Raw genomic sequence first — 26,486 nt, forward strand, 5'->3', positions numbered from 1 at the left:
CGAACCCCGAAAATAAAATACTTAGCGGAAGTCAACAAATAAGCAGTGTGAGTAACATGCTCTAAAAAGTCTCGTAGTCAAATGTCCCACAGTTGGATTGGAAGAAGAAACAGCACCACCCTGAGGCCTTTTGAAGTAATTACATGCATTAGAACGTTAACTCGATTTTGGTAAGGGTGGAAGAAATGGATGGAGGGTCTTACCACAGTTGGCAGCAGTCTGGAAAAGTTGTAGGAATCCTCTAGTACAGTCCAGTTCCATGGAAAACTCATCATGGGTTTCATAATTTATGACAAATTTATTCATTTAATAATATTCATTTCGAAAAGGAGACTCAAATGAGACTACAGCAGACAAGAATGTGAAAATCTGGGGAAAGGAATCACATCTTTGATGTTGTCTACTCCCAGAATGCATTGCAGATATCGCTCGAACCCCATTCCGAAGCCACCATGAGGGACGGAGCCAAAACGCCTCAAATCCAAATACCTGAAAATAAATTTATTCTCATTGGATCATGTAGCCATTTACATCAAAATGTCCTTTATGAACGTAAGCAATAAATATTTGTAATATTTTTTTTACCAGTCATAGGTGTCCTCTAATCCGACCCTGAGAAGAAAAAAATAATTGAACCCTTTATGGAAAAGTGACTTTAAGACTTGCATTATTTAGAGATGTGTTCCTTGGCTTAAAAAAAAGCTTGAGGGAAAAACTGATCTACCACCCAAATGAAAGGGGTGTGAAGGTGCGCTTACTCTTCTAGGCGAGCCCTCAGCAGGTCTAGCCTCTCCTCTCTTAGCGAGCCTCCGCACAACTCCCCAACGCCGGGCACCAGAAGGTCCACAGCAGCCGCCTGCGCACCACAGCGCCACATTACAAATCGGCTCGCTCGACCTTTGGTCCTGGCCGGTTTGAACCCACCGTGTGCTGGGGATGGTCCCGGTTGTCTCTGGTGTAGAACGGCTTGAGCTGGTACGGATAATCGGTGACAAAGAGCGGACGCGTGCCACAGTGTTTCACCAGATACTTCTCGTGCTCCGTGTGAAGGTCGCAGCCCCACTGAGAAGCGAAACCAGCGCAGGTCAAGGTGCTGCTCGGGCGGCTGAGATGTTTAGGTGATCATACGCACGTTTGTGGGGAAGGCGAACGTCTGCGAGCTTCGCTTAAGGATTTCTATTGCCTCACTGTAGGTCATCCTGGAAGTACATTAGATGGATTTCCTTGAGCGCTTATAAAAAAAAAAAAAAAAAAGACCCAAGCCAAAGAGCGCAAAATCCCATCAAATGAACTCAACTGTATTTATAGAGCCCTTCAAAAGTGCCGATGCTGCAAAATGACTTACACGTGGAATTTCTCCTTCAGCATGGCCTCCACGGCATCCTTTCCGGAGATGCAGAAAGAAAGCCGAGTGAGACGATTGGCCAGCCGGTTACCGGGCAGGACGGGAGTTGGAGAAGCGAAGCGACTCACTCACCCTGTGTCCCGGTGTCACATGCTTATGGAACAAGTCCACGTCTTGAACGCAGCGCTCCAACACGTGCTCGGTGGTCCATTTGAACATGTCCTCCATGACCTGAGGCGCATAAAATTCAGACCATGTCAAATGGGCCAACTTTCAGTGGCGGTTAGGTTAACTTTTTTTTTTTTCACCACCTTGCTTAATTACAAATCATTACGCATTATCGAGGATGGACCACTGGCGGCCACTCCGAGTGGTCATTAGATTAATTATGAGAAAATATCCACTTTAATTGAGTTTTCTTACAATAATATTATTGTCTTTCTACATTGCTATTTTTTGCAAGTATCGTACGACGACGGGCGCACCTCCATGAGGTCCTCGAGGGAGCGCGTAAAGGCCACCTCCGCCTCTACCATGTAAAACTCCGCCAGATGGCGTCGGCTCTGGGAGTTCTCGGCGCGAAACGTCGGCCCGAATGTGTAGACTCTGGAAAATGACCTGAAGGCAAAACCATGGAGAGACAGACTTGACGATGTGCTCTGTGTGTGTGTGCAGAAGCTCATCTTTTGCCTCGAGGCACAAACTGCAAAGCAATTCCACGGACGAAGGTACAAAAAACCCCCGAATAAAATGACATCTCACCCTGCCATGACCTCCAAATGGAGCTGCCCAGACACGGTCAAGTAGGCCGGAACCGAGAAGAAATTCTCATCCTTGCTGTTCTGCGGCCAGGAATGCTGCAGAGAAACACATTGGCCGGCCACTTTATTAGGTACAGCGTTCTGTTGACATCCAGAACAAGCACAACATCTTTGGAGACGGCCACAGTACAACGTTCTCGCTATGTTGTGGATTTTCTCGTTACATGGTTGCCTGCACCATTAAGTTATGGCGCCACCTAGTGGTGCTCCTCTAAAGTATAGTTAGTTAACATATCATTTGTTCCAAATTGGGGGAGATAAAAAAAAATCGAGATCTGAACAATTGTGGGGAAACAAATATGAAATGTCCAGAGTATACGGCAGAAGCCTCGTAACGCACTCTCACCTCGATCTGAAAGAGCTCGCCGGCCCCCTCGCAGTCGTTGGAGGTGATGATCGGCGTGTGAATGTGCACAAAGCCATTTTCCTGGTAAACAGGAAAGCGAAGCAAGCATCGGTCGGGGTCTGACTTTGCAAAACTCTCCGCTGACTTGACCTCACCTTGAAATAGGAGTGAACGGCCGAAGTGGCCTCGCCGCGTATCCTCAGCAGGGAGCCGAAGGCGTTTGTTCTGGCGCGGAGGTGAGGGAACTGGCGGATGTACTCAAGCTTGTGGCGCTCTTTGATTTTAAACGGGAAATCCTGTGAATGAAAACAAGAGATGACAAGTTGTGAAGCATGACAACACAAAAAAAAGGAACAAAGAAACAGTGGAGCCAGAAGAAAAGAAAGAATCACAGATTGAGGTCAGAATACGATCATATAATTTTTCGTGTGATAGAAAGTCTTGTGTTTGAAAGATTCCAGGTCATTTCATTCTTGAAGATATGACTTTTATGCAAAATAAATAAATAACAAATGACAATCTTGATGAAAAGAAATTGAAGTTTGCAAAACCAAGAACTTATTCTTAAAGTTAGATACTTTTCATTTGGAAAACACACAACTGGTTTCCTTTTTGGGTGCTCACCAAAGGGTTACATTGTCCAACCAGGTCGATGTGCTCCGCTTGTAGCTCCACGGGCTGTTTGGGGTGCAGACTTTTCTTCAGGATCCCTCGAACCTCAACGGCGCTCCCGAATGTGACCAGGCTTTAATTGGAAAAAAAAAAAAGAGATTAGTTTTCTTTTGGGCAGTCGACAGAATACAAATGTCCTTACGGATGGTTCAGCTCAGGACTGCCGACGATCTGCAACGACTGCAGACAGCTGCCGTCGTTGACATCCAGGAATAAATTTGCCTTCTGCGATCTAACGGAGCGAACCCATCCCTGACAGAAAACTGCTTTGTGTTATTTGTAGATCCACAACTCAATGCAACATTACAGTGAACTGCAGACAGTCACATTTTGTATGGAACCCCCGACAAGATGTGATTATGCACCCATTCCCAGAAATGCAGAAAGACACTCACGATGATGTTAGTTGCGACAAGCTGGAAGTGTGAGACAACACACACGCACGCACACAGGACAATATTAAACGTTACCTGCACTTGGACGTTTGCTTCCAAGTCAGTGCCTGAAATTGCTTCAGCGACTCGAAGCTTCCTAGGCGCCTTTTTGCAGAAATGTCTCAGAGTTTTTAGCAAAACTCTACGAGAGGCGGAAGCAACATAACACGTTTGTGCGGCAGTCCGAAACATCTTACTAACATCACGACTTCTAAACCACTAAAGCATACGCGGCGCCAAGTTTTTAAGAGATAAAACCATAAATTTGATGGTGATTTAAGCATGAACCGGCTTGTTTGGCTTTCACCTGACATTCACGTTGATTCCTCTGTTTCACTTCCTGGTTGAGTCTTCCGCTATTGGTCCGATGAAATTACGCAGACAATAAGTATCCAATCAGATTAAAGACTGGCACAGCTGGGTATGAACGTGCTCATGGGAGTTGTAGTTTTCTTTTCAATTCTCAACATGCACGTTTTTGTTCATACGTGAAATGTAATTAGACTAGAACGCGTTTCTTTCTTATTATTTACATCATCTACTTAAAGACATTAGAATAAACTATATTTTATTTGCTTCAGTTTGGGTTTCTTGCGAGGTGACATCCCCCCCCCCCCCCCACCCCCCCCCCCCCCCCCCCCACCCCACCCCTTCTACAGAGTACTAAAACCGTCTCCCATCTGCAGGAAAGTGCTCTTGAAATTAATCTGGCGTGATGAATGGATCGTCAGCGTCAGGTCCATTTGCGCTTAAAGCCCGCTCATTCACCGCCCGCCGTGACACCGGGTGCGCGCGCCCGACCGCCCATGGGTGTCGTACATCAGGATGCCAGCTTTGGAATAAGATGCCAGGGACAATTATTCACCTGGCCCCCGGTACCCCCGTCAGCCTCACGGAGCCTGGTGGTCTGAGAGAGATGCGACAGGCCGGCTGCGTGCAACCTCTGTCTGCCTCCTGACACATCATCATTAAAAGCTTACCGTGATGCATGGCTGATATTAATAATCTCCATTTTGGTGATGGGAGCAATTATGCACATGCGCTCATCTTAGTGGGGGAAGCGGAACAATTCAATTCTCCTTGGTGATTCACTGACAAGAGAGTGGAACGCTAACTGAGGGCATTTGTCAGAAATGTCACAATTTTCTCGCACCAGAACAAAAGCGGTGACTGAATTACTGTGACTTTACCGCAAGAGGGCGCTGTAGCTCCACATGACAAAAAAACCCGTGACAAATTCAAATTCCTTCTACTGCTCGCTCCTGTAGATTTATTATTAAGATTTAAGATTTATTTATTAAGTGGTCAACTGACCGCTCATGTCCCTCTTAACCCCCCTACCTCCTGATTGGCTGTTTTATTTGTGAGGTGCCTCCTGGACACTTCATTAGGTACACCTAATAACAGGCCATTGCATTTGTGCAAAATATTAAAGTTTGAAACTCAATATCTGCTGTGTCAGTGACAAGTCAAAACAAGGAACCTTCTTCCCAACCATATAAGCAATACGCGTGAAACAACAGAAAAGCTGGAGGTTTGTCATCCAAGCTCTTGGAGGACGGGAGCCGGCCTTCTCCTCCTCCAAACATTGCGCATTCCCAAACGGAGGCCGGCCATTGATTTTATGTGGCACGGCTCGTTAAGTGCTGATTAGGCCGTTATAGCGGTATGATTTCAGGGAATGGCTCATGTGACAGGCCAGCAGACGCGAGTCGAGCGGAACTAACAGCCGCCATCTTCCCTCAAAGTCACTGGGGATGGCGCGCCCCTCGACTCTGACTCGGCAATGTTGGCCAGAACCCTTACAAGCAGTTATTCTGTAGGCGAAGCACGCCTGCTATTGCCCTCGAGTGGTACCTGACAAAAAAAAATCACTGCCTAAATCAGGGGTGTCAAATTATTTTTTTTCGCGGGCCGCATTGTAGTCATAGTAGACTGTCAACCCAAACAAATAACTTGTTTTCAAATCAGACGAGTAAAAACTGGTCAAATATTAAAAAAAAAAGATATTAAAAGTGAAGACAATTTGCAATTCTAGTAATGACACGAATTTGATGCACAATTTGTCTTTGCGGGCCACATAAAATGATGTGGCGGGCTATATTTGGTCCCCGGGCCTTGAGTTTGACACCCGTGGCCTAAATTCATTCATTCACTTCAGTTGTATTTTTATTTTTTTTTTACATTTACAAACGGGAATCACAGAATACGTTTTGATTCAAAAAGAGACAAGTATTTGAACCTAATCAAAAGATTCCGCTTCCAGTATACTGAGCTACTGCAGGTATCAAATCTTTATTTATCTGCGCCATATATCTTTAAAGCAAATGCCACATTTACAGTCCTGATGAGTTCACCTTTATGTAAAATGCCAGACCATATATAGAATTGAATCATAATCACACTAAATCATATAAATGTATATATATCAGTACATGACACATGCCAGAAAATACTAAACAAATCATCAAGAATAAATGAGCCGTGAGTCCGCTCTTCTCCGCTGTCATTAACACAACCCCCCCTCCCCTCCCTTCCCCTCAAATGATACGTTTCATTTACCCCCGCTGATGACGCTAATGATATGTGAGTGAAAACGTGCTCTCCTCCAGATAGCGAGACAAAACCAGCGCAAGAAAGAACCCATCTTGTTAGAGGCAACGCTCGGCTCAGACACTGTAATTTGGATTTGGACACTCTTGACACGGACTCCTCTGTAGGCGACGTGCATTCAGCGTGTGCGGGTGTGATCGCAAAGGTCAGACTGCTGCAATAAGGGCCGATATACTTTCTCCCCCCTGAAGCATTTTTTACTGTCAGTGTCAAGGGCATCAGATGTTTGGCTTGTCTGCAAATGTTATTTTATCGAAAAGCACAATAAAGTGAAACGCCTCCATATCACAAATGGCACATTGGGAGAAAAACAATTGCATAGCTGTTGATGCGAGTGCGGCGAACCTGTTGCCGTTCAATCAAGGCAATAATAGCTTTGCGTTTGACTTCTCTAAAATTGTCGGGAACGGCGTCAAAGAGAACTGAAACGTGCTTATTATTAATGGAGTGACCGTCACTGTTGACTCATCACGCAGGCACCAATACACCGACATCGAAAGGCCTCAATTAGTGCGGCGCTGGCTGACACCGTCTTTGTCGCGGCGATGAAGTGCGACATGAAAAGCTGTCTGAACACGTTAAGAACGATTCTTATCCCGGGTGACCTCGTAAAAGCCTCAGATGCGCTGTCGATAACCGTCGGCGTCAACCACGGAGGCCCGAGGTGGAGATTTGCCACGTGAAAATACAAAAGTGACATTTGAGCGTTCACACCTGTCAGGTTGAGCTTCACAAGTGCAGCTGAGGCTCCGGAAACCTCCCACGTTTCTTTAATGAACCGTTCTTCTAGGTACCATTTGTTACTTTCAACACATTTTTCTGCCAGTAATAGCTTGAAACTGTGCACGAGCACATGTTGCGACATTTCAGCTTCATTTAACGCAGAATAATCTGTAGCTCAGCTCACTATATTTTCCAGCTAGCTTGTGCAACCCTGCTCCTAGCGCACATTTCCACTCCATTAGCATGTACGAGAGGCGACGCCGACCTCCGGCTGACCCGCGCAACGGTGACATTTTCAAAACGAGCGCTTGGCTTTCATTTGCGCCGAGTCTTTTAATGACGCGTCACCAAACGAGAGCGAGCACCTTCGGGGACTTTAGCCGCCCTCCCTCAATAGCTTTAGCATTCCCCCCGCAACATTAAGCTTTTATTATGGCGCCATCATTTGCATGGGCCGGCAAGGCGAGCTGGGGATGATTAAAAGATGAGCTCTTCTCGCTCGCCATTGCAGAGATGCTTGAAACGCAGCTCGTGTGCGAGGCTTTTCATTTTCATGTTTTGAGGGTTGCTGCAAAGCGGGCAACAGGTGGGCTCCTCACTTTTGTTCAAAACATCGCTCGCTGTCAGGAAAATAAACACCGGGTCGACTTGAGAGACGGCAGGTGTTACACATTCATTTGCACTTTGGGCTTTTTTTGTGAACTGTGCAGACAAGAAAAGAAGCCTTTTTCTTTTCTTACTTTTCTCAAAAACAAGTATCTGTGCTTGGACTCAAATCCAGACTAGCAGTACTTCTGCCATGCATCAAATAAAATGGCTGCCGGTCCAAAAGGACCCAATATTACGGCACTATTTATTGAGTGACGTGACCTAAAGAGCATTACATCTATTTTAAAATTGGCCATTTTCTTTTTCGATATCAATTGCATTTGGATAAAAGGAGGTTATTTATAGCCATGAAGCTTTACATGTTGCTTTAATCAATATAAAGAGCAACTTTTATTTCATTTACAAATCCCCAGATTAGCGCGACGGTAGCGAATGTCAAGAGGGATGCACATCACTTTTTTTTTCTTTTTGTCACCTGTCACAGCAGACTTCAAATGAAACGTCAAATTTTGCTTTAAGTTTGCAATTTTTGGTTCCTACCGGCAGGCCCTCGTCAGCTTTCTGCAAGGGCGAAGGTGAATTTATTGGCGTTATGATTCCAGCCTGCAGGCGTAAACAAAGATGTCTCGCTGTGGCAAAATTTTAGTTCTCAGCGAGAACAACTTTAGGGACTGTAGAACTTTCCATCGAGACGACACACATACAGTACTTCCAATGTTTTTTTTATGACAGTTTTAGGCATTAAGAGACTTTGGTCTCCTTTTCTGACATTCACATGATTTGTCCACCTATTGAACATGAACTGATTAATTACCATTAAGTTAATTGGAAAAAAATAATAAAAAATAAAATAATGGAAAAAATAAAAAATATAAAAAAAACCATAATAAAATAAATAATAAAAAAATAGAATAAAAAAATAAAACGTAACATTAATAGTGCCAATTATGAGCAACTGGTGTGGACAATGAGTTTTCCATGACAGAACTCAACACAAGCAGATAAACACAAAATATTCCCTTTATTTTTTTTTACTCATTCTACCTTCATAAGACTACACAGGATGTAGCTCTAAGCGGTATCTACAGTTTGCATCTTTTTCATTTACAGCGCGCTTCTTAACTCGTCATCGTATTTACAGTCTGAGAAAAAAAACAAAAAAACACTGTGTTGTAAACTCAAACAAAATGAGTCTGGAACTTTAGCAGGGCGGGAGGGACAAAAAACAACAACAGTTCTCAGTGCAGCCATCATTGAACATACAAATCAAAACGACAGAACAAAAGGAATTGGGACACCAAAAGACTCCGAACGCTTTTGATGGACAGATGGGGAGGCGTGCAGTCAAGTCACATTGTGACCTTTTCAACCGTCCTCGTCATCACGTGAGTGTAAACACAAGCAGGAACACCCGCTGCTCCCGTGCATTGCGTTCCGTTAAGGCAAAGCGCGCTGCTTGGACAAAAGTGGACGCCGAACCTTCTACCCAATCAAATTCATCCAATCGGGCCTCGATGGACCTCGCTGGGTGCGTCCCATAACTTTTGTCCAGGTAGCATCTCTCTCATGGTGTCGCCAATGCAAAAGCAGCACATGTGGGAATACTGTCAGCGTTACGAGGTGAAAACACACTCGACCCACTTTGGGCCAAGTCCAACGATGGACGCAGGCAGGTTCACATTTGTTTTCAAAAAGTTCACATCTCTTTTTTTTTTGAAATCCGGTGTGTTTGTAAGTGGTGAAAATCAAAGAGGAGCACTTGTTCTTTGCATTTTTTTGGAAAAACGTAAACCACACACAATTTTTGAAAAAGTGCTTGCAAATCCCTTAAATGAGCTTTTCGGAGCACTTTTGACCATTCAGCAGTCCACAGGGAAAAAAAAAAAAAGACCTCGCCCAGGCTGGCGACACGCCCCTCGTTATCGATGCTCGACAAGTTTCAAGTAAAAAAAAAAAAAAAAAGAGAAAAGAAAGAAACAATGTGATCATAAGATTAAAAGAGAGCAAATCTCCTTGGCTGAAGGAAAAGGCAGAATGGAGCGAGCCGAAAAATGTAGCCGCACTTGAGGGAGAAGAAAAAGGGCAATCAGCGGCTCATTCATTCTTTGCCTCGTTGATTGGCTCATTGAAACTCCAACAATTAAAATTGTTTTTTTTTTGTTTAGACAGCACAAAAAAGACCTTGTGTTTATATTTGAGACTGACATAAAAAAAAATACTAAACGGAAAAATAGGATGCAGGAGAGAATTGGATTTTAATATTTGCTCGGTCGGGTTTACGTGAGCCGGTAACGAGCATCAGTCAGCCGTCACAATCAATCCGGAACACGATCCATCAAACCGTATTCCGTTTGTCAAATCGGCCTCATGTGGCAGATCACATTTTGTTGTTTTGTTTTTTGTAAATCACCCAATTAATAGTACATAAACAACAATTGGCTAAAAAAAACCAAGAAATTGTTTTGCTTAATCCAGAATAAAAGTTGACCAGATCGCTCAATTAATCGATGAAATAATTAATCAAATAATCGTTACAACCCTAATTGAAATGGAGCCTGGTTTGGTGGATGGATTTTCAATTCCATTGTTTTGCTCTTAAAGAATGAAAAGCAGTCACTTTTTTATTTGTCGGATAAAAACATCCGAATCACAATATTTTGACGCTTTTTCATTTTTGCTCTTTCCAACTGCCAATTAAAGATGGAAAGAATGATGGCGAGTGCAACCGACTGTTTCTGTCAAGTTTTTCTATTCAAAAGGAGGCTGCGCACGCACGCACACGCGCACACACAAAGGGGCGGCGGCGTACCGAAGCGTCTTTGGCAAGAGGTCCACCGTCGTTGTCGGCGAGAGTCCGTCGGGCCGGGCAGCGCGGCGTCCATGTCACCTGCGGCGGCGGCCCATTTCGCTTTGTCTCATGAAGTGGACGTTGTTGACGCTGTCGGCCAGCTCGGGGTACTGCTCGGCCGACAGCACGTAGAAGCCGTCGTAGCCCTGCACCTTCCCCGAGCCCAGCAGCTGCTGCTTCTCGCCCTCGGTCCAGGCGCGCGAGCCCTCCTCGCCGTCGCGCAGTCTCTGGCGCTCGCGGGCCCAGGCCTGCGCCACGGCCCGCCGGCGCGCCGCCTCCAGCAGCCGCGCCTTCTCCTCCTCCACGCTGCTGCCGTAGCGCGTGTTGAGGCTGAGCGCGCCGTACTGCAGCTGGATGTCGGTGATGCGGCGGGCGCGGCCGTTGAGCACGGCGTTGACCTGCGACACCGTCACGTTGACGCCGTTCTCCAGCGTGCGCCGGCCCGCCGCCATGCCGATCAGCCCCAGGTCGCCCTCCACCGGGCCCAGCTTGACAAAGTGGTGCGTGTCCACGCCGGCCGCCGTGTAGCGCAGCGACTGCAGGTAGAAGGCGTCGTTGAGCACGGCCGCCGTGCGCCGCCCGTCCTCGTTGGCCAGGCTGACGATGTCCGTGCTGATGCGGCCGTCGCGGATGGCGAACTTGACGCCCTTGCCGAAGACGGAGCCCGCCGCTGCGAAGGCCGCCGAGGCCTCAGCCTGCGGGCAGCCGGCGCTCTTGGCGTCGTAGATCTGGCCGAAGCGCTCCAGCTTCACGAAGGCCTTCAGCTGCCTTTGCACTTGGCACTGAACGCCCAGCAGCGACTGCAAAGCACAAACACGCAGGAACAATTCTTTACTTTTACCTGGCGATGAAGCCCAAAGGAAAAAAAGCAAACTGGTCAATTTGTGTCTGGTTCTTGTTTGGGTCAACTACTTCAATGGGTCCAGTCCACGGTTTGATGCGAGGATGAGTCAGCAAGCAGGGCTAACATGCCTGATCTCCCGCGTCACTCCGTGTTTGCGCCTTGCGCTATCAATGAGAGCGGCTCGACCGTCCCGCGAGCAGACGGGCAAGGGGGGGGACGGGCCGCCCCTCCCCCGGCGGACCCCCTGGAGCGTACCGTCATCTGCACAGCATGGGGGTGCAAATCCAGCCCTAGGCCTGACCCAAGATGCGGCACACAACCTCGTCTCTCCGGACCCTCAACAGACATTTGTCATGCTTGGCCAGCGGAGCAAAAGTAAATGAAAGCAGACTCTCATTTTCCCAGCGGATGGAGGATTCGGAATCCGTCACGTCGCCAGGCCAGAACCGATCAGAGCACTTCTCACTAACAGATTCATTCGTTTATTCGTCTTTTTCTTCCTAATTTGCGCATGAGTGCCCGTGTTCGCAATCAATGGTGAAAGAGCCCAAAATTCAAGTTGTTTTCCTTTGCTAGCTTTTGAGAGGCTGATTAAAAGACGACTTGCGCAGTGGCGAGAACATACTGGCAATGCCTTTCAATAGGCCGGTGGGGTGGGGGCTCTTTATTCATGCCGTCTAATCTACGCCGACGACGTTCCCCAACATACTATCTCCCCTGGAAGGATTTGAAATGCAAATGATTTTGGATTGGAAAAGCCATTTCCTCGTTTGCCTTTGCAGATCGGTTGGGTGAGGTTGGCGCAACGGGCGAGTGCACAAAGCTATCTTTGCTGGATGTGCAGAAAAAAGGGAAATTGCACACCTTGGATACGTGCTCTCCAACACTTCCAACCAGATTTCCTTATATTATGTTATCAGTGGCGTGGTGGACATCAGGACCCTCTCCCCCTCCCTCTTTTGTCATTTCTGATTGCAGTTTCTTCTATTCATATTTTTTTTTTAATTTAAAATGTTTTCTATTTTATTTTAAATGGAAAACTGACACTAATCTTCCTGGATTTTTTTAAAATTTTTAATTGAATTTTTAATTTTTTTTTATTCTAAGTGGAAAACTGACACTAATCTTCCTGGATCTTATTTTATGCCCTCATCCAATGACTCAATTGTATCCACATTTCGTTGCCTCGCGGTGCCCGTGCTGACTCCGCCTGGGCCGTCAGATCACTGTTTCACTAATGGATGACACCGAGTTGAGGTGGCAGCCGGGGCGTCTGCCGACACCAATCTGACGGGCGACGTTAGCTCGTCTCGCTGCAACCCAAGCCCGGGCGACAACATTGGCCTCCTCAATAATTCAGGCGCTCGTGGAAAGGGAGGGGGGGAGGGACTTTAAAGGCCTCGCTAAAGCGCGGGAATCGGAGCATGTCTGCTAATTCCCAGACCTTGGCTGAGGGTGTAAGACTTGAGATGAAATCAATGGCCGGTGGTGGAGGGAATGGAGAGTGAATTTCCCTAATGGCAGGACAATTACAAGGGCTGTTTAGCCCGACCCCCATTGCCTGAGATGAGACCGGGACCCGGCTCGCCGATTGCCGGCTAACGATGCGGAGACGGGAACCGAGCCGAGGGCTCACCTTGGTGCTGTCCCACTCCTGCGTCTTCATCTGCGTGCGGACCAGTTCGTAGGACGGCTCCAGTGTGTCCGTGCTGGGTTTGCGGTAGCCCGGGATGACGTTGTACAGCTGGAAGCCGAAGGTCACTAGCCAGCTGTTCACATCTGCAAAACAAAACTTTTATTTGGGATAGCATTTTTTAAGACTTGAGTAGTGATACCGATACCAAGTACCGATACTCCTCGTCATCGACCTACAATGAACGGCAACAGGTGGATGAAAACCCACGCGTATATTGTAAACTCCGCCCTCTTGTGGAAGAGCATGTAATTGCACCGTTCCGACATATTTAGAGAAACGTGCGCCTCACCCATCTAAATTCTGCCGTGACGCCGACTCCTTGAGGTATTTCGATGAAAGCGTGTCGCCGACACCTGGGAAGCGTTTTTGAATTGCGAATCAAATGCATCAGCACGTCTCCTTTTGAACGACTCCATACTATCTATCGTTTGTTTGTGAAAGCACACAAGCTGCAATAAATCCTCCAGACTGTCTGAAGTGACTCACGTCGCGTCCCGCAGGTGCCACGGGGAAGGGAGGGGTGCCGTTGGCCGACGGCAAACGTTGCTCCAGCGAGCTAATTATACGGCGTAATATGGCGTCATTTGCGAGCAGCCGAGCCTCTGGGATTATTTTGTATTCTAATGAGATGCGGGAGGCATCTGCGCCTCAAATAGCGCCGCTTGGTTGGAGGTGCGGCTGGCGTCCTCCCACCTTGTGCTGCCATTTGTGGAATTTGTTATTTAAAAAAAAAAAAATTTGACACATTTTTGATCAAATTTGTCAGTACAACCTGACAGCAAAAATTAGCACTGCAACGGACGAGTACTTTTAGCGCCGACATTGGACGACCCCTGACAAATGCTTTTTTTTCATAAATCATTTGTTTGAGCAGACCTTGGTCATTTAACAAAATGGATGTAAATGCCAGTGCCATCAATCGCAACTGAGGCTGTCCAAAAGCCATTCAGACCAAAATGGGAAAGAAAAAAAACCTGGAAAAAAAATGTTGATTTCCCTCGGTACCTCCTATAGGGGACGGCAGAATCCTCGTTATGATCGACAAAAGACACATTTGTGTGTCAACACAATGCACACACAACCAATTGGGGGGGAGAGACACAATTGCGAACATCCCACTCGAGTGCGCTGCTGTTTTGCTTTGAGCGAGCGAACGGCTGCGACGAGTGAACTTGCTGACTCTTTTGACAAATCCATTTTGTTGCCACTTCTTTATGTGGGTTTTCACGGTGCTTTTTTTATGGGAAAATGTACTTCTATTTTTATGATTTGCTACAGGGAAGTAAATAAGCCTAAAAATCTTTGGCTCAGTGACACAACAAATTGAGACAAAGACGGAGTTCACGCAGCCGTATGTTTTTGCTGGCGAGGAGATTTTAAAGCCCAGAGCGGCACCTAACGGCCCCAAAGTGACATTTGCAGGTACGATTTGCTGCCGTTTAATGCGCTAATTAGCATCCTAGTCTGACAATTGTCATCAGCACGCCACATTTCCTCGGGCAAACAAGCGGCGACGTAGGGGAAAGAAGAGTAAATAAAAGGCCGATGTGGGGAAAATATTCTGTGCGGCCTTTTGTTTCTCGGTGACCTTAGCGCTTGATCTACGACTTGTGATTCAAAACGAATTCCTCCGGTGACATCACGACAGCGGGCAATGACTCGTGAGCGATTTCCGGAGCGGATCTTTCGTCTGTTGATGCAAATTGTGTGGCGCTGGGAGGCTCCCCGCTACCCTGAAGTGAGTGTCACTCTGCCAGCAAAAACAGTCTTGGGTTGGGGGGGGGTGCAGATATGTGGCTCTCTCTTCCCCCCCGGACATGTGTAATTTTAGCGCCATAAAAAACGTATATGCATTATTGATCGCCCCCTGGTGGGACTCACCTAACATCTGCCGGCATGGCTATTTATATTGCGCTACATACAACCCCGTGGACACCAAGTTGAGGTCGCTCGCTCCTTATGTTTATATTTATGCGCTCAGAGAAATGTTTCGCATAAAAAAAAATATTTCCTGGAGGATTGAAATGTGGCCTTGGAAAGTTTGTTTACAGTAAACCCCTCAGGACAGATGCAGTCTGTGAAATAGTGACTACTCGCATATTTATATGAAAGCTTTAAGCCTCATACAAATATCTGTATTTGTGACTGACTGAATGCGTGCGACTTTAAAAAGCGCAGCCAGGCCTGTTGCGCAACGTCTGACTCAGCAAACCAAGTGTCGAGTTGGATGGCTGTTAACTGGCCAATCACATTGTAAGATTGTATAAGATGCAGTGTAAGCACAACTAAGTGCCATCTAGTGGTGATTGGTGATATTGCACCTTCAAATTCACATATTTGCAGATTTTTCTGTCTTTTTTTTGGTTGGTGGTGTGTAGAAAATATGTGTAGGCTCAGTAAAAGTTTAAAAAAAAAAAAAAAAAACTGTGACATACCTGTCATGTAGCACTTGATCTCCTCATTGTTGCTGAGCGGGTTGTTGTTCTTGAACATGTAGAGGTTGAAGGGCACAATATGGCCGCTGTTGAGGCGTTTCCAGACGTCGTGGTCGGGGGTGGTCCAGCGCCCGGCGAGTACGTCGTAGTCCCTGCGGCCCATGTGCACCAGCCGGCTGAGGGGTTCGTACAGGCCGCCCTGGTAGCCGATGATGACCTGGAACCCGGGGTTGGTGTCCAGGTAGACCTCGCCGAAAGCCGTGTAGAGGACCCGCTTGATCATGTGACCCGAGCCGCTGAACACGGCCAGAGGCGTGCCGATGTTGTCGCAGGCCACGTAGAACTCGTCGCCGCTGCTCAGCTCCATGGCGAATAGGTGGCCCTGCAGGTCGTAGTACAGCGACGTGATCTCGGAGCTGCTGTGGTTGTACATGTGGGTGACCCGGGTGGGGCTGGACAGGTCGGCGTAGAAGAACTGCAGGTGGTGGCCCGCGCTGTTACGGCTGGACACCCTCCGGCCCAGGCCGTCGTAGCGGTAGCGGATGTTCCAGCCGCTGGCTTTGTTGTACACCTTCACCAGGAGCCCGGCCGAGTTATAGTCAAAGTAGTCGTTCCCTCGCTGGCGCAGGAAACCGTCCTCGTCCATCCTGTACTGGACGTCGCCCAGTCGGGTTATGCGGTCCCGGATATCGTAGCGCAACGGCGTCAGGCGGGCGCTGTTGCCCGGGCTGAGCAGATGCGGGTTGCCGTTGAGGTCGTAGCTGTAGCGCCACAGCGGCTTGTCGTTGACGGACACCACCTGGAGTTGCCCGTCCGAGTCGTACTCGTAGGTGTAGCGCGTGGTGTTAGCGTAGGGCCCCACCTTCAGCTCCTTGGCCACCACGCGACCCATGTTGTCGTACTGCACCATCATCCAGTACATGAGCGAGCGGAAGATCTCGTACTGCACCTCCTTCACGCGGCCGTAGGCGTCAAAGTGTTTGGTGTGCGTCATCACCGCCGTGGTGATGATCTGGTTGATGTCGTAGTAGATGACGCCAAACTTGCCAAACTGCTCGGCCTTGCCCGACACGTCGTCGTAGCGGTACAGGTCGATGGGGAGCGGCGTCTCGTTGATGACCGCCTGCATGCTGGTGACGCGGAAGCTGTTGTCGTAGACGTAGTCGAACCTGGCGTTGACCATGCCCTCTTCGCTGAAGCGGAAGATCTGCCGATCGATCAGCGGGCCGATCTGGCGGTAGCGGATGGTGCACGTGAAGCTCTCGCTCTGCAGGTTGACCGTCTTGAGCATGCCGGCCGCTTCGTCGTAGGAGAAGCCCACCCGGGTGGTGTCGTAGAGGATCTCCAGCAGCTTGGACAGCTTGCCGTACTTGTAGATGACCCGGCGACCCGTGCCCAGGTAGGTGGTCTGCAGCAGCTGGCCCTCCTCGCTGTAGTCCTGCAGCACCGAGGCGTTCCCCTCGGGGGGCCGGTACGTGTTTCGGTAGTAGCCCACCGACAGCGCCGTCTCCAGGCTCTGGCGGGCCACGTTGGGCATGGTCACGGACGACAGACGCTCGTTCTTGTCAAATTCAAAGATGTACTGTCTCTGGCTGGAGAGCAGGAGCACCATGGACTGCGAGAGAACACTTCAGATCAGCCTTCCGTTTCGGATATTTAGTCGACGCGTGGATGACGTGACTAATCGGAAAACACGATTTGCTCTTTGAGAATCGAGGTTGGGCTTTATGAAATGCAGTGAAAACGTTCTTTAGTTCTAGCTAATTATCCATTTGGCTCCCGACTTAGCGCCTTTGTACCCGCAGGTGTTGTCACGACAAGATCCCGCCATTTAAACACTTTCAACGGCAGCCGGAAAAGCCAGTCGTCAAGGTGACTGGCTTCCCATTAACGCGTCCCGTCATCGAGGTTACAAAAAAGCGCCGCTTTCTCACCTTTTCCCCGCCGCCACCGAGAATAAAAGCGACATTAGCCTTTCCCGGTCGAGCCTTTTCAGCCAGACAAAAGCGTCGACGTGTTCCGACACGTTTTAATTACACGATGTGCTGATGATGCTGGCAGCTAATAACGCCGTTAGTATGTCAAATATCAAACGGCGCCATCTTTAGCGACCGATTCTTACCTTCTCCAGATACGTGTAGCTCCACGATTTACCGTCGGCAAATATTTTGGAGGTGATTCTGCCTTTGTGGTCGTATTCCATGCGCACCGACATGGTTCCTCTCTGGATGCCCGCCACGTGGCCCCCGGCCGAGTAGGTCACGTTGACCCCGTTCAAGCGGCTGCTCGGGGCCCAGAGCGTGGGTCGCCCGGCCTGGTCGTAGTGGATGCGCAGCGTAAACTTGCGGTGGTCGTCGTAGACCTTTTCCGTCCTGGTTATGCGGTCGAAGTCCAGAGACAACAAGTTCCTGTTGTGGACCTGCGAAGGACAAAAGAGCGGCGGTCTGATCAGAAGGGGCTGAGTGGGGGGGGGGTGGGTGCAATGATCATAAAATCCATTCTGACAGCACGCGGGCAAACGAGTGCCAGGTGCTGATTACTCTCATTTTGGATCTTTGAGAAGCTGGCACCAAGCAGGCAAGGACGACGTGCTTTGGAGCTTTTCGTTTGATTTGGAAAGACAGAATGTAATCCGAAAGGTCATGTTGGGCTTGGCATGGAGTCAAGAAGGCGAGATGACAGCTGAAAAGACCAAGAGAGAGACGCCGAGAGTCTGTCGTGATCGTTTAGGTTGGCCATCCTGTTCCTGATCTATGGCTGAGTGGCTCCCACCTTTCTGGAACCATACCAGCTTGCCCATTTGCTTCAAATGTCTCTTTTAAGGCACGCGCCAATGATCGGGGTGCAACTCTTAAAGTTTTTTTTTTTTTTTTTTGAGGGGGGGTACTTTTCAATCTTCCCCCCGACAAAAGCCGGCTAAGGTCTCTCATGTGTGAAAGGACAATTACACCAAAGGCAATTACTGTCACTGATACTAATTGAGAGGCTTACTTTACGCTGAGAAAGCAACACTTTCGCAAGCTTGGCCACTTTATCCGACTTAAAATTAGATTCTCTTAAAATAATAACAAATTTACAACAAAAAAAAAATGCAAGACCAACAAGTCAGTCTATTTGCAGTTTGAAAACTCTTTTTTCAGTTTTCCCACAGCAGCAGCAACAACACAATAAAAAAAAAAAATCCTTACATACATCGATTTTTGTCCTTACAGGACTCGACGGTAATCCCAAAGCGCTCACGTTTGTACAGGTTAATGGTATCTGTCCAAAGACATTTGAGCTTGTAGGAAATGGACCGGGGAAAAAATCTGCACATAAAATGTTGTGATGTCAGGACGTGCTCTGTCAAAGGTTCACCGGGCTGAAAGAAAATCTCTTTTGAGCACAGACTTGAGTGTCCTGGGGGACGACGGGGGAAAAACTCACTGGCGAGATCTTTTTCAAACCGCACCGAGTCAGGAAGAAATCGACTATGAAGCAGGCGGGGAATCTGCACAAGGCCGTTTACGCATTTCAAAAAGTCTCCTCCAGGATATCGTGCTGTTGTCATTCAGCAAATGGAGGAAAACAAGAAGGGAGGCCTGGGTAGTCGAGTGGAGCCAAAAAAACAAATCATTTGAATATAAAATATATTAGAAGAATTCATTCATTCTTTTTTTTTTTTTTTCCCCAGACTGCCTCGCACGACGACGCAAGTGTCATGATTTGATAATACGAAAAAAATAAGCTGCATTGTCGGTGTCTGTATTTTTTTTTCCTCCCCATCGCAGCACATTGGACAACGTGGTCACCCTGCGAGAGCAACCAGAGGCGCCATAAATCAAAACAACCGCCGGCCGGGGCGAAACGATATAACGAGGGTCAACTCGAGGAGCACAACAAACTGCAAGCGACACCCAAAATCAAAAATACTTTATCCCTCCGCGTGTCATTTTGGACATTTGAGTCGGAGGGCACCTTTTTTTTTTCGAGATGCCGCCCCACCCCAACTCCTCACCCAGCCACCCACGTAATATCACTTGACACGCCACTCAAGGTCGCTCAATGATTCGGGCCGTGCTCATCCCCGCCTGCTCGGTGGCTATTAGGCTGCTCCCGTTTCCCTATCTCACCCCCGAGGGTCGTTGTCTGTAACATACATTAGAAGCTTGCACTTCCACAGGGACAACGGAGCCATTAAATGAACAGCCAGTGACAGACAAAGTGGCACCTCCCCATTAGCGGCCCGGATTCAAAGAAGAAGGAATAAAAAAAGGAACTGTTGCTTGTCTTGCAAAGGCAAGGAAAACAAAAGCAGCATGGTGTATTTTGGGGTTTGTTGTTGCGACGCGCTGAGAGAAGGGTTTTCCTTTTTTTAGTTTGTTGGGGACTGAATTCATTTTGGATAAGGCATTATAAAGTCGGTCAAAAAAAACGCTTCTACCTGCAGATTTGAAAAAACTTCCATTTTGGCAAGGCGAATTCTTACCCGTAGTCGACGCCCGTAGACGGTGACCTGGCCGCGAGCCAGCTCCTTCCTCTGCCTCCACTCCACCAGGTTGAGGCCGTTGTCCAATGCCAGCGTGATGTTGCGCTTGCTGACGGTGGGGTGGACGGTGCCGGCCAGCAGGTGAGGCTCAGTGTGTAGCGACACCTCCATACCGTTGGCCAAGGCTAGCCGCAAGGAGCCGTCCAGCCCGATGAAGTAGCTGTTGCGCACTTGATCTAAGAGATCAGGGAACAACAGAAGGCAACGTTAACGCTCGAGGAAAATATTTTATTGACTTCTTCTTGGTACCAGCATTAAGTTAATACTTGAAGAAACAATTTATTTATTTTTTTAAAGAATTTTTGCTACCAACACCAGAGCTAACATTGGCTTGATTACAGCGCTAATGCTAATTTAGTATTGCTACATTTTTTTTTTTTTTACTTCTTCTTGGTACCGGCATTAAGCTAATACTTGAGGAAAATGTTGCGTGTGTGTATGTGTTTTTTTTTTTAAGAAGTCTTGCTACCAACACAATAACCACGGCTAACATTGACTTGATTACAGCGGTAATGCTAATTTAGTATTGCTAGCGCTGCTATTTTGTTGAAGCCCGAGGTTTGAGAATGGCGCTCGTCAGTGAGGCTACATCCAAAACACCCCCTGAAAGTACCATAGTTGAATCTTGACCTTTACCTTTTTTTTGTACTTGTACTTGAGCGTGAGTAGCTACTTTAGCAACCTCTGACAACCTGAGCATCTCATTGCTAACGAAAGAGGACATAATCTAATATTCATCCGAGCCGGGGCGCAACGTAATGAGCTAAAACGGCCGCTCAGCAAAAGAAAAAAGAGAAGAACAACCTTTAGCAGCGGCAGCAGTATTTAACTGAAACGCTGCAATAATGCAGCGCCGGGCCCAACCCGGATCGATAGCCGGCGGCTTTCCCGGCGCCCATAAACTTTTTTTTAACAACTTTTTGCGGCAGCCTCGCGCGGTCAGTGGAAGAGCGAGCTGAACTGACCCGCGGAAAACAAAACAAATAAATAATAAATAGCACGACCCTTGTTTACGACACGGCGCCACATTCAGACTTAATGTTGCTGCTCGTCTCGCGTACGTTCATCAGGGAACCCCCTCCCAAAAAAATAGAGTGGATTATCCTCATTAAGGATCTCCTAATGGCTTGTGAAACATTAATGAGTTCATAGAAGGGCTGGGGGGGAAAAAAACTTTGTCATTCCCACGTGTCAACGAGACACATTTAAGCGTCTGGAAGGCTTCCTCTGTCGACAGGAAACAATGGGCGCAGCACGCGAGCGTTATGCTTTCCCCCCTCCCGGCCGCGCTGCCAAGAGAAAGAAATGAGTGGAGGTGGCAGGCTGACCTTTCGTCGGCCCTTTCCTCTTTCCATCACGAAGGTCGACATGAGGCCTGTAGGGGGTCAAACGAGGCAGGAAATGCCGCGCGAGTACACACGTAGCGGCGGCGGCGGCTAACATACGAAGGCGTTTGTGCTTCTTTGAAATGGGATTGAAATCACATTAAAGGTTGGAGAGTGTTCTAATTCCTTAGTGCAGGTATAATTGAGAGCATATTTAGAACATTTGATGCAGATAATAACCCTCTTTATAATGATTGATGCGGGCATCCATAATCGCATAATAATTAGCAAGAGACATGTTGGTCTCTTTCCTACTTTCTTTGCCGATTTTCTCTGATTGCAGCATCAGCGCACATTCCAACATGCTGCTCGGCTTGATAATTTAGCCAAAATGATCGTGTCGTGGTCTGAAACTTTTCAAGATACATTCCTAACTGCCTTACAAATATAAAGATGAGTCAGCTAATGAGAATGTAATCAATAAATATAAGTCGACATTCAAGGTGGACTGAACGGCCCTCGGTATGATCCCAACGGCCGTTAAACACACCTAGCGGGTGCATGCTATGAGAATGATTTATTTGTTGAATTTTCCAACATGAGGATTCATGAGCTGTTTGAGAGCAAGGAACTTGAGCAAAGTCGGTTGAATTAAATCCAATATTGCCGCAGGGCTTGAGGTGGGCGGTACGCGGCAGTAAGCAAGGCGCCGTGACAGCTTTAGTACGGCCCCCTCTGATTAAAAGGGAGCGTCGGATATGGCGGACGCCGCAGCCCGAGCAGCCTTGTAATTAAAGCCGCTACCCAATATTTGCGACGTGATGGACAACGCTGACAGCGACTTTGCAACGTTCCACCACTGTTAAAGCACAACAAAAAACGAATTCATAATGAGAACTGAGAAAAAAAATCCATGTGTTTTTTTTTTCTAGACTGGACAAAGTGTGACTACATTATAAAACACGATTGAAAGTTGCCCTCCTTTTTCTTGTTTGACTGTTTTGCCAGTCTTGATGATTTAAAGCTGCCCTCTTTTTTTAGGGCGAGCTCCTCCTCTTACATGTTTCCCGTTTTGAAGCGTGAGCCAGGAGACCCAAAAATAAAAATCCTTTGGATTCCCTTAATTTGAACATAGAATCTTTACCGAAATATTTTTTTGCTTACTTCTATTTAAGCGTCGAATCACTATTTTTTTTACTTTTCTTTTGGCTATCTGTTTTGACACAAGTATCTGGACTTCGAGATCAGCACAGAGTGTGAGCACTTGGCTATCCCTGCACCACGAAGTCAATTAATTAGCGGACTGGGTTGCTGGCGCCGATGGGCTGGTGAACAGATGTCCGAGACAAGGTCATGACACGGATGTGACCGGCGGATGGGACGACGGGGGAGTAAGAAACCAGAGCTGAACGCCTCCAATTTCATCCGTGAAAGAAGTGGGGGGAGCGTGGACGGATGGCGGGAGGAGGCTAGTCTTTGTCCCAAAAAAGTTCAGCGCCATCAACAGGCGATCGATAAAGTGGTCGGGCACAAAGGAGGACGTCAGAACGCGCCCCGACACAAATTGGCGAGTGGCGAGCAAAGCCGCAGCATCTCGTATGCATGGCTGCCATTGTGTGACGTGACACATAATCGATAAACGCGGACTCGCTGCCTTGTAGCCCGGCGCACTTTTCCTTTCATCAAGATGTAGCCGAGCAAGGTGTTGGAAAACGAGACAGGTTATTATTTTGAAATCAAAAGTCATTGATAAATATCGAATTAGCTTATTTTATAGACAAAATAAAAATCACCTTTCAGATGTTCAAGGTCCCGCCAAAGATTAGCATCAAAGTCACTGCTTGACATGTTTGTTAGCAAAAGCAAAGAAAACGACAGGTATTCACCTTGCATGAGCGTGTAGAAGGTGCCCGAGGCCGACAGGTTGGTGGTGACCGTTACGTCTTCCTTGGCGGCGCCCTCCACCTGGACGCGGATGGCGCCGTCAGCGTCGGCGCGGTAGCTGCTCACCCGCCCCGTCGGGTAAGTCACGTTGGTCAGGCGGCCAAAACTGTCATACCTGCATAAACAAGATTAAAAAATGGGTAAAAAAAAATAAAATAAAAAGGGAGTTGTGCGCTGTTGTGGGCGTGGACACAGTCGACTTGGGGATCCCCCTGTTTTCCAGCAATCGTAAAAAACTGTTCACCTGGCTGAAAACTGTCAGAAAAAAGATGACGCGCCGTTAGCGGCTTAACAGACGTTTCATTAATCGGCAGTCACGTTTATGACACGCGCCGACACGACAAGGCCAGATTGTTTCATCCGGCTGCCCGCGTCACGTCGGCGGCGAAAACAATTTGAAAGCTGTCACCGCGCCGAGGAGTGCTCACGCTCGCTGAATAGCGATTGAAAAGGAAGCCCTCTTTGCATGTTGCCGCCTGCCAGAGCGAAGCCGCTCGCTCATAAATGAGGTTGGCGGGTGCTGCTTTATTTCCTCAGCGCTTGCCATCTCAAATATCCAATATGGACAGGAAGAGCGGGAGAGGAATCATCTCCCGGAGATAAAAGTAATCCGAGCCGAGCTGCACTACGGGAGCAGTTTAGTCTTCCTCTTCCAATCAAGCTAAATGCTAAAGTCATTTGTAGCTGAAGACCTCCGCCCCCATCTCACATTTTGAAGTAAAGGACACACCTCCACTCCGATTTTTATCATCATCAATTCATCTGGTGATTATTAATTGATTTCTTACGATTTGTATTTTGTCCCTTGAACTCGAAATAGACGCAGCTGCTTTTTGTGGTCAAGGAGGGGAGGGGCCTTTCCCCTCAGATGCCCACGAGTCCCTTCATATTGCATCACATCTGTCTCACACGCCAGTTCCGTGACCTTTCGCGTAGAAACAGAGAGGAGGGGGGGGGGGGTGTTGTCCCCAATAATAATAGACTGGACATCGCGCCTTCCCGTCCTCCCGGCATAGCCGCTAATCGCTAACTCGAGTGCCATGCGGAGTGGAGAATGTCAGGATGAGTCCGAGTGAAGACTGTGGAAACAATAAGAAGAGGCCAGCAGTCATGTGACCACCTCGGCAAGACGCCGCAACAATGGCCACAGCAGATTTATTTTTTGTTGTTTCTTTGCTATGAGGCTGTCGCCCATTTGTCCTTTTTTTTGGGGTGTGGTTTCCGAACAACAGAAATCTTCCAAACGAAAGTTTAGGGACAATATTTTCGATTCTGACAACCCCCGCCACCCGAGGGGGACGGAGTGACCTTCAAAGCTAATTACGGAAAGAAAACAAACAGTCGTTATTGGCTGAGATGAAACATTGATGAGCGGGCTGGCACAGGTACGTAAATTTCGCCCGCAAATGGAACATTGGCCGCATAGCTAGAAGTGACCTGGTGCCAATTAAAAAGCTTCCCTTACTACAAATTGCAATTGTCTTGGGAAGATGAAATCATGAAATTTATGGATTATATTAATAACAAAGCGGCCAGTGATTGAATTGAGTAGAAAGTAGCCTGTGGTGTCTATGGAAAATGATTAAAAGCTAATTTATTCATGGATCACAGTAGCCTGAAGGACGACGGCTCCTATACCTTTTCGAAACACGACACAGAAAAAATAAATGAAAAAAAAACTCACTTTAAAGATGTTGTTAAATGATAATGGAGGGGGCTGGGACTTTTCGAGAAAGCTCTCTAAAAAAAAATTGGCTCTAAAATAATTGCTCTAAAATGTCAGACAATACTGAAAACCTCAGCAAAGAACGAGTTAACATTTTAATTTTTCCAATTTTTCTTGCTTCATTTACAAACGAGCGAGCCCATCTGTGCGGTGTAAAAAATCAAATGCGGGGCCAGCCCCCTCACGGGATGGCGCAGATGCACCAGGACCGATCGGATCACGCCGCGCTGATTCGAATCTACTTAAGCGACGCGCAGAGCCAATCAAAGACAGGTGATGAGTGTTAGCTCAGATGAAAGCGAGCATCTGATGATGCATCGGGCCCGTCTATTCCTCCGGCGAGGTGAAACAGATGTCTGATCGGCGCCGTCTGCTTCATCGCTCTCCCCCTCCCCCCCTCTTTTTTTTTTTTTTTAGAGAGACGGGACAGACCGCCTCCCGGAAGTGGCGGCAAAACGGAATCCTGCGCTGAGCATATACGGCGTGTCATTACATGCCAGAACAGCTAATCCTGTTTTAGACGATAACACAAATGGGATTACGTCTGTAGCGACGACATTCACGGCTACGACAGGAGGTCGACTCGCCGTGGCTAACCTTTGCGCTAAAGCTACTCACTCAAAGAAGGTGGTCCACCCGTTGTCATTGGTCTTGGTCGCGAGCAGGCCGGAGCTGCCGTGATAGGTCATGACGGCGAGCACCTGGCCTTGCGCCGCCACGCTTTTCAGAGCGTTGTTGGTGCCCATGGTGAACCAAAAGGTCTGGCCGTCGGGCGTCATGATCCACAAGGGCATCCCGGTGGTGTCCCGTCTGATGGTCACCACGTTCTTATTCTTGTCCGTGATGGCGGCGAGGTCGCCCGCCCCCGTGTAGGTCAGGTTGTAGAGGTGGTCGCCCGTGGTCAGACTCTGGGTGAACACGTGGCTGCCGTTGGCGTCAAACAGGTAGAGCTCGTCGTCGATGGGCGACGACACCTCGTACATGTTGAGCGGGCTCAGGTAAGGCTTGTTCTGGCGCACGTAGCGGATGCGAATGTTGCCCAGGTCGGCGATGTAAAGCTCGCCGTCTGGGCACACCGCCAAGGAGGACGGCGCGTTGAGCTTGGCGTCCTTGGCGTAGCCGTCGTCGCCCAAGTAGCAGTCGCAGTTGGCGTCGTTCTTGCAGTCGCAGCCGCTGGGCGCCCCCGCCACCGGGGAGATCTCGCCGTCGGTGGACACCCGCCGCACCCGGTTGATCTTCTTCTCGTCCGACTCGGCGATGTACAGCACGCCGGTGTGGGACACGGCCAACGCGTTGGCCGACTCCAGGGTGGCGTGGACGGCCACCTTGCTCATGAGGAAGTGGTCGATGCCGGGAACTTGGCAGTGCATGGGTCGGCCCGCCACAATGCGCACTTGGTGGTTCTCCGAGATCTGGAGCACCACGTTGTTGTCCAGGACGTACAGCGAGTTGTCCAGCGGGCTCACCGCCAGGTCTGTTGGCCACTCCAGACGAACCTGCAAAGGGGAAAAAAAATGACATCAATATACAGAAAAACAATTTACAATTTAGATCTAATAAACAGTGGGATAGCCGCG

General features: G+C 48.1%; 2 protein-coding genes across 5 annotated transcripts in view; both read right to left on the reverse strand.

The window, feature by feature from the left end:
• Positions 1-278: 278 nt before the first annotated feature.
• Positions 279-3,967, reverse strand: nars2 (asparaginyl-tRNA synthetase 2, mitochondrial). Its single transcript, XM_068651403.1, is given in 14 exon segments — positions 279-489; positions 586-612; positions 759-856; positions 925-1,120; positions 1,122-1,199; positions 1,346-1,383; positions 1,478-1,576; positions 1,831-1,963; positions 2,108-2,202; positions 2,513-2,593; positions 2,668-2,808; positions 3,137-3,257; positions 3,327-3,436; positions 3,655-3,967. Coding segments are annotated over 14 exon segments (1,518 nt in total). The 5' UTR covers positions 3,811-3,967; the 3' UTR covers positions 279-344.
• A 4,598-nt stretch (positions 3,968-8,565) lies between these two features.
• Positions 8,566-26,486, reverse strand: part of tenm4 (teneurin transmembrane protein 4) — a 142,044-nt gene continuing 124,123 nt past the window's right edge. For all 4 annotated transcript variants that reach the window (XM_049726851.2, XM_068651401.1, XM_068651402.1 and 1 more), the window contains 7 exons: positions 25,528-26,405; positions 23,126-23,298; positions 19,855-20,090; positions 17,509-17,805; positions 15,387-17,001; positions 12,892-13,034; positions 8,566-11,211 (listed from right to left, as the gene is read on the reverse strand). In XM_049726851.2, coding sequence (XP_049582808.1) covers positions 10,447-11,211; positions 12,892-13,034; positions 15,387-17,001; positions 17,509-17,805; positions 19,855-20,090; positions 23,126-23,298; positions 25,528-26,405 — 4,107 coding nt within the window. In that variant the 3' untranslated portion in view covers positions 8,566-10,446. The remainder of the gene's footprint in view (positions 11,212-12,891; positions 13,035-15,386; positions 17,002-17,508; positions 17,806-19,854; positions 20,091-23,125; positions 23,299-25,527; positions 26,406-26,486) is intronic.

This window comes from Syngnathus scovelli, chromosome 7 (genome assembly GCF_024217435.2).
Source record: "Syngnathus scovelli strain Florida chromosome 7, RoL_Ssco_1.2, whole genome shotgun sequence".
Classification (NCBI taxonomy): Eukaryota; Metazoa; Chordata; class Actinopteri; order Syngnathiformes; family Syngnathidae; genus Syngnathus; species Syngnathus scovelli.